This window comes from Sinocyclocheilus anshuiensis, unplaced genomic scaffold, assembly GCF_001515605.1.
Source record: "Sinocyclocheilus anshuiensis isolate Anshui unplaced genomic scaffold, SAMN03320099.WGS_v1.1 scaffold633, whole genome shotgun sequence".
NCBI classification, from domain to species: domain Eukaryota; kingdom Metazoa; phylum Chordata; class Actinopteri; order Cypriniformes; family Cyprinidae; genus Sinocyclocheilus; species Sinocyclocheilus anshuiensis.
The window spans coordinates 280,980-289,826 of NW_015539860.1; the positions used below are offsets into that span (position 1 = coordinate 280,980).

The window sequence follows — 8,847 nt, forward strand, 5'->3', positions numbered from 1 at the left end:
ACACACACACACACACACACACACACACACACACACACACACACACACAAACACACACACACACACACACTGTATGTATCATCCTTTCTCTTGTCAACTGAGTCAAGTCTCTTGTGTGCTATTTGCATGATGCACAGAGTTCCAGCCTATGTTGACTGTTCCAAATAAGTCACATATGAAGTTTGATTTTAGATAGCGAAAGCTAGGTAGCCAACAGACAGCAGGTTTTGGATAAGAGCTACTGTGTTCTTGGTACTGAACAAAGCAGCACACACTACAGTATTAATGAAGGATGGCAATCTGACCATTTATGTTTTATGTAGAAACAGCATTCTGTCTAAAAATACCGTAAAAAGAGGGTGATCTGATCTCATAGACTGTGAGAAACATAACCACTATCAGCATGTAACAAACCATCTAGTGATAAATACAATCTGAGCAGAATCTGAGAGAGCAATGGTTCAGATGAAAGGGGAAACCAGAGATCATGTCAACAGGTGCTGCACTACAGAGCGAAAACATGATTAATGACTTACATTTTGTCCTTCCTTGTTCCTGCTACTCAGTAAAAGACCTTATTATTGAAGCAGGACCTTCATATGTAAAAGCAGTGGTTTACATCTTATGGTGTGCGTGACTTAAAACACTCTACATGTGTAATAGTAAACAAGCTATATTTGAACAATATATACAGAGTAACGTATTTGTGTTCTGTTCACCGGCTGGAACTCATGCAGGCAGGAAGCCCAGAGGAAGAGCACGTGGTCACAGCTGAAAAAACAGAAATAGCAACAAGATTTTTTTTGTGTAATGTCACAGTTTCCCTCTGTGAAGCGGCACTCTGTCTTTTGATAGCTAATTAATTAACAGGCATTCAGAATAACCATTAAACAATCTAGCTGAGAGGTCAAATGGCATAAAGATGCTACAGAGGCATCTCTCATTAATAAAACAATGCAACCAAACCATGCAAAGAGTAAAGGTCTCTGCACACCGAGTCCGAAATTTTCGTATGCGTTTTTTCGTATTCGAAATCCTAAAAATTCGTCACACACAGAAACCTTGCACGCTGAGTCCGATGCGCATTAATTAATCTGTTGCGAAAAAATTCGCAAAACAGCACTAAATGGACTCTTCAAGCAGTGAGGATGATTTTGTTGTCCTCTCGCTTCTTAAAAAAAGAAAAAGAAAGGAAATATTGGGTCCATCCAATCCTGAGATAGAGAGGAAGGAGAGTTCCCCCTCCTTATTAAGGAGCAGCGGGATTATCACGGGCGATTCAAAGTTTACTTCAGGATGTCAGTGGCTCAGTTTGATGCTTTTGCTAGCGATACTAGAGCCACATATTAAAAAGAAGACCACCAATTTCTGTGAACTCCGTGTGCAAGAATCTATATACAGTGCTTTGTGCTTCGAGACGAAGTGGATGAACTTGACAATCGCCATTCTGGATTTTGGCATTCGCTTGTGCGGTGGCTCTGAACTGTCAAAACACCTCTCAAAATGCTTGCTACGGATGCAGAAAACAGAAAAAAACGAACCCGATCCGAATTTTTTTATGACGGACGAATATTTCGGAGGCAGTGTGTAAACGTGATTGACATAACGTGAGGTCGTATTTATTTTTTAACGTGCGAAAATTTCAGACTAAATTTTCGGACTCAGTGTGCAATGACCTTAACTCTGAAATTCTGTCTTGTAAATATTGATTAGCATTTTGCGTGCCGGAATGTGGCTGAATTTTAAGCCGTCTAGAAAAACACCCGCATGCAGCTTTAAACCAAATCCGAAAGGGTGTGCGAGGAATGTTCCCAAATAAGACTGAGACATTTCTTGCTTTGTGAGACACTTAAAGAAGAAATAAAACAGACAGAAATTTTTATGCATCCTTCATTCTATGCCACAAAACTGTAAAACACACCACCAACAATAGACTGAAATAAAAGGCTTTTTAAAGAAATATGGGTTAAAGCGGCATGCTGTTCCCCCCCTCAAAGCTGTGACACATGCCATGGCGTTGATGAAAACAAAGCTGCCTTTCATTGCTTCCTGTATGCAGCCAGGAAATTATGCAAACTCTCAAAAACCACTACACTTAAAACGGCTTGAACAGAAGACTTGCTCAGGGTGCAAATTTGACCTGCATTAGTCACAGTAAATGCATTTGCTGCCATGATCCATCTTCAGATCTTCCCCCTAATTACTTCAGACAACATTTACAATGAAGAATCATTTTATTCATCACATTCAAATGACTGAGTTATGACTTTGACAAATCAACAGGCACTATTTTGGCAGCAGCTCTCTCTACAGCAGCGTGCTCGGTGAGGACAGGAAGTGATTCAGGCACCCTTCATTCGGTTACACTACACTGACTAATGGCAGACCTGTCTTGCCTCCGCCCCTCTCTGGCAAAATGCCTAATGGCTCGCTCCATCAGCTCATTACCCCGTCGGATAAAAGGCTTTATTTGCGGAGCGGGGCGAATGGACTGCGCAAATAATGAGACAGGAAGTGATCCCAGTCGCCTGTAAAGCAAGGGAGGCAGGATCCCTCCTCGCTAAAACACCTGAGGGGAGCGACAACCACACACTTCATGGGTTTGGCCCACAGGTTTCACACATATGCGGTAGTCTGTGCCAACTGCTTCTCCCTTCCAGGCCCTCTGAATGGAGCCACATAAAAGGTGCAACCCGAGAGAGTGCTGTGAAAGATCCCTCAAGACTCGAGACACACCACGACTGAAAGGAAACACAATCAGCATGTGTGAAGGAAGTCAGTTACCTGATGCCTTTGATCTGTGCAATGCTGTTGTGGGAGATTCTGGACAGCGCAGAGATCACCTGTGAGAACAAGAGAAGGTTTGTGTTAGCCAAAGAAATGTCGCTTAAAGCAAATTACAGAAAAATCTACTAGATTTTAACATTTCAAGATCAACATAAATCAAGATCAACTAGATTTGAACATTTTCTGAAAGGCGCAAAACATGGCACCACAATCTTAAGATTTTTTGTAGCTGCCAGGTTTTTAAAAATAGTTATCCTTTAACTAGAATGATCTGGGTAGTTAAGTTTTAAGAAGTCCAGCTCCATGTCATTTATTTTTTTTTCTTTTTAATTATTATTTATTTTATCAGAAACAGCATAATCAAATAACCTGCTTATAACAAACATATTTTTCGTCATAGCTCCTCCATATTAAAAAATAAATAAATGAAAATTTTACAAAACAATTTAAAAAAATGATATATCATTTTCAATTTTCAGTATCATTTTTATTTAGAATTTTTGGTTCTGGTGGAAGAACAATAACAAAAACTAAAGAAAAACGTGGGAAAAAATACTGTTTGCATTAACAGCAATGAAATAAATTTTTCAATATTGAATTGAATTGCAAGACATATTAAAGAATGAAACTTCATGTGTCCAAAAAAATCAGTACAAGGTATTTTTTTGTCTATAGCATAAATTATGAGACAACTTCACATAAATATAATACTTAAGAATTAAAAAAAAAATAATAATAATTATGCCACTAATAAACTTTTGCAACAATACAGAGTGTCTTGTGTTTTTTTTGCCATGTTTTATGATGGGCTTTGGTGACGCAACGTGTGCACACACGGATCATGCTACGCCACTAATGACAACATTAACGGACATGTGGCATGAAATGCCCCAATGAAATCACAGACGTGAAGCGCTTTTCACAGATCTGTGAAGAACCCTCCTCTCCCCAGCTGGATTAGGGCCGGGTAACAGGGTTAAACATGTGCGGTATTTACACTGATTTAATGGCAGTCGTGAGTCACATGTGAGTAGGCTTATTGGTGGCCCTTCTAGAGGCTTCCAGATGGTGTGCTAGAGGGTCTCAAATGTATAATGCAGAAGCCACACACACACACACACACACAGGAAAGCACACGTGCATATGCAAAAGTGAAGATGGTGCCGTGTCACCTCATTACATGCTCATGGCTGTGTTTTCCGCTTGCCTCGACTGCTGCCATGGTGACACTAGTTGTTCCACAGTCAGAGCAAAACACTGAGTGCAGATGTGTGTGGAGCTTCACGGTTCTTAGTACAGGTAATGGGTGATAATTGAGAAAATATAGCATGAAAAATACCAATAAATCAGTAACAGGTTTGAACGATTAATTAAAATCACAACATTTTATACTCCTGCAGCTATAAATTACAATGAGCTTTAGTAAAGGATGTACAAGCTCTCTGTGAACAAACAGCCAGTCTGGAGAAGCACTTTTGTCACATAATGCCAAAATATACACAGTAAACTTCCTTAATATGTATTAAATGTACACATACAGAATCTGTGGCTACAAAACTCCACAAACAACTCAGCACGTTTCTGAAGATTTGAAATGCCTGTCATTGACAAAATAATACATTTTGCCCAGCCCAGTGTTTGTTTATGAAAAATCATGGCTAATTTGATCATATTTTCAGCTACTAACAAAATTTGTAGTACTTACATCTTATTCTCAAATAATATCCCCTAAATGAGAGCAGGAATTGCATGTGGGCCTGTGTATATCTGCTCAAATATGTAAACAAGGGATGTCTCTTAATGCTGACACTCAGGACTGGATTAATAACATAATGACAAACCATAATGCATTGCATCCGATATTCTACCACCTTTTTTTCTGGCTTGCATCAAGCAGAATCATTCCAGGCAGGAGAACAGATGATTGAGTGATCAATACAGCTAAATTAGTCTATGTGTTAGCCTGTTAGGCGAATTGCTCTTGTGTTCATCTGCTAATGTGTCTAAATATTCATGGAGCTTCAACACAACATCACCTGCAGGGACGATATGTGACTCATCCATCATCAAAGCTGTGGCTTTTTCTTCTATGGATTGTGTTTCTACTGCGGCGCTTCGTTCTTGTACTCAGTCACTTTCATCACTTTGTCTCTCATTCCTCATCTCTCCCTCAGGTCAGGTCAACAGCTCTAGCTCTGTTGTCTCATAATATTGATTTTTCCCTCATCTCAGTGCTTCAGCGTGTATGAGGAGCGTCAGATCAGAGCCAGGACGCAACATGCATCACCTCCCGAAACCAGCACAATACTGTCCATCACTCACAATAGCAGCGACAGAGAAAGAGAATCGTAGATTTTTCACTAATGTTATTCGCTTATCTGAGTTGAAGATACATCAGCTGTAATGTGTGCAGGGTTTACAAACACATGGCAAATCCACCTGTCCAACAGAACGACATATGTGGCCACAGACTCAGCATGACTTGTGAGAGAAGAGGAAAAGAAAAGAAAACATGAATAAAAAAGAAAGGCGAGATAAGGTGAGACAAAAATACTTGAAGAGATGAAGTAGGAGACAAGAGAATAGACAAGACCAGGCGAGATGGGCCAAGACAAGATGAGATGAGACAAGATGGAAAGTAGTAGGTGGAAAAATTGAGGATAGAAGTAGTGCGAGACAAGAAGAGAAGAGACAGAAGGGAAGAAAAGATAAGACACAAGAGGAGAGGACAGAAGAGAAGACGAGAGATGAGAATGTAGATGATACAAGAAACTAGACACAGGAAAATTTAAGATACAAGTAGTAAAAGATGAAAAGAAGTAGAGAAACTAGGAAAAAAATAGGAAGACAACACAAGTAGTAGATGAAATGATAAATAGAAGACACAAGTGTAGTGAAAAACAATGTGAGAATAGTAGAAGATGCGAGAAGTAGTTAAAGATACAAAAAGTAGTAGAAGACAGAAAGAGGAGAGGAAAGGAGAGGAGATGAAGATCCAACCACCATGGCTGCAAACATCAAAACAGATGATTACAGTGACATAATGAAAAGTGTCAGTGCTTTATATCATGCTGCTCTGAATCAACCTTATGCATAAGTGATTCCAAATAAACCTGATGAGGGAAAACAGCCATATAAACAAATGTTTAAATGTGATATTCTACACTAATGTACTCTAAATGAGAGTTTGAGCAAGTCTCTGAGTTTCAGCGGGGAACTGAGAATGGTAGGAGATGTGTGAACAGATGGCAGTGAGTAAGACTGAGTCCTGGCACTCATCTATAATGGACCCAGCAGCACAGGACGCCAACCAGCACAAACTCACACAACTCAAAATAAACTTGGCCACACATACAAACACCAGATCCACCACCAAAAGACCCACGGTTCTCTCTGTTAAGCTAGGCTAACACCAATCTCACAATATGATACACACCGAGATGTCACAATTCAATATGTGTGAGCAGTATGAATGAATGAATGAATTAAAAAAATACTGATTGTAAAGTATTGATGCAACCATGTATTAAAAACCACAATAAACACAAGTTAAAAGGTTGGAAACACTTTAAATTATGATCTAAATTAATCAACATTAGGCTTAAATGCTTGAAATTAGTTTTATAGGCAAATAAAAATAATTACCAATATTTTAAATAGAATATTTATTTACATTTTTAAATATAATATTTCATATTTGATCACTACATTGTCAATAATATAATATAATAATCAGATTTTATGAATTTTAATTGATTTCTAAATGTCTTTAGATTTTACCTTTGTTTGGTGGTGTTTCTTTGTTGCTTTGATTTGGGCATGATTTGTTTGTAAGTCTAGTTTGCTAAGAAGTCAGAAATAGACTTGTACAACATAACAAAGGAGAAACAAACACAGTCTTCTGTTTCACATCAGCCAAGGAGTGATGTCATCACTCCATGTGCATGTGCCGCAGTATGGGGTATCAGCTGACACGGTGACATGACGAACATGCTGGCAATAGAGTTTGAGCCAGAGCCAAATCCTCTCAGAGGACTCCAGCTGCTGCGTGTTTAGCAGGGATTTTCCAGTCAACCCTACTGCACTAGGGAGGGGGACTCGGGCTGTGACCCAAATGTCTATGGCGCTGCCCCAAAGACCCAGTCCAGCTCCTGAGCATTAAAAGGATGACATATGCTTCAGTCTGAACACAAAGCAGAATGTGAAAGACTTGTGCGTGCATTCAAGAAAAATGGATATCAGTGGACAGTGGTCATTTTCACACAAAACATGACTACAGTACCTTTTGTGCCAACAAACAGACTGCGTTTCTCAAAAGCATCGTGAGCTAAGTTGATCGTAGAGACCACTGGTGGCAATGGTTCTACGATCTAATTAGGCTTATGATTAGGGGTGTGCTATATATCGTCTATGATAATATCGTAATTGTTGTTTAAACGATATGTGATTTGACATTATCGAGTATATCGGAAAAACCAAACAAAAACACACCAGAGAGTGCATGCATACACTATGAGATGTAGGTTAGACTACTGCGCATGCGCAATTAGAGTCCACACTTTCACAGCGCGATTTAGTCTATTAAAATACATTTAGAATTCCCCCCAAAATTCAAGATAAGGGGGCAAATATGCCCCTGTATGACTTTTATATGTCTTTTATATTTATATCTAATATAGTTAATATCACACGAAGAGTACAGTTTTTCTCCAAATATCAGTACGACTGCAAATGTGATATTGATTTTACAAAACAGCCCAATAAGCAAGTTAATATTAATTGACTTACATTTTACACACAAGTTCCTGTTTTATTTCTCTATTTCATCAACTAAAATAGTTTCAAACAAAGCCACAGCAGAACTGTTTTGCGTCACTGAGCAACACACAACGGTGTTTCGTTACTGAGACAATCAGCCATTTGAACAAATCAGTTGAATGAATGAGTCAATGACTTACTCGTGCAGTGATTTGCAGCCACCTTCTGGTGATTTTACGTTTATATTTAAAGTATATTTTCCCCCATTCCCCCCAAATCGTTTCAAATATCAGTATTGAACGTAGGGCTGGGCGATATAGCTAAAAAATGTATCAACGATATAATGTTTCATATCGTTCGGTATCGATAATTATTGACATTTTTTATAACCTTTTTTAAAACCAAGAACAATAGAAAATTTTTTTTTTTTAACCACTGTATTTTTAAATTAACCCAATTTATTGAGACGAACAACAAATATTTTTGTTTTAACAGCACACAATAAAAATTAAACAAATGTTCTAATGTTTTATATGCAGATTAAATAGGTTTTAAGGAAACTTTTGTCTTGTCTCCCGAGGCCAAAGGAGGGCGCAATGAGCAAAATAATGCAGCACATTTAAATTGTAAACACAAAGAAATAAGTCTATAAAAAACATGCATTATGTCTACATTAACTCATATAAATCAAATATAATTTCGTAAATTGCATAAACAATTATGAACAAAACAGCATCATGTATTTATGCATTGCTTAATCCAAAGAGCCAAAGCGCCATTCACACAGATTGCATTTAAAAACATATGAGACGCAGTGAAAAGGAATAAACCTCCACAAATTCGCAACGTGTTTTCTAAAAGTTTAAACTGTTTTAACTTTGCATGGCTACATCTCTTGTGTGAGATGCAAGAGCAGCAGTCATATTTGTCTGTCTAAAAATGCGCTGAATATGCGTTCTGTGTGAATGGCTTGGTTTCAGTTTTAACCCATTCAAGATCTTCTCCGCATTGAGCTTCTATATTTCTCTAATATTTTGAATGAATAAGAAATGTAGTGAAGTAAAAAGTACGATCTTATGCTTTGGAATTTAGTGAAGTAAAAGTAAAAGTTACTCAAAATAAAACTACTCCAGTAAAGTACAGATACTTGAACAATTTACTTAAGTACAGTAACGAAGTAAAACTACTCCGTTACTGTCCACCACTGTGTTTCTCTAATATTTTGAATGCATAACGCAGCAACTGCACGTGCTCGTGGGCTAGACTAACAAAACATTAAAATGCAACAACGTCACTTACATC

The 8,847-nt window shown here is 38.1% G+C and overlaps 1 protein-coding gene across 1 annotated transcript in view; it reads right to left on the reverse strand.

Moving 5' to 3' along the window:
• The window catches only part of LOC107684912 (guanine nucleotide exchange factor VAV2-like), a 157,842-nt gene that overhangs the window by 64,705 nt on the left and 84,290 nt on the right, over window positions 1-8,847 (reverse strand). Inside the window, exon 3 of the mRNA XM_016481294.1 lies at window positions 2,785-2,843. Within this exon, the coding sequence (XP_016336780.1) occupies window positions 2,785-2,843 (59 nt within the window). The remainder of the gene's footprint in view (window positions 1-2,784; window positions 2,844-8,847) is intronic.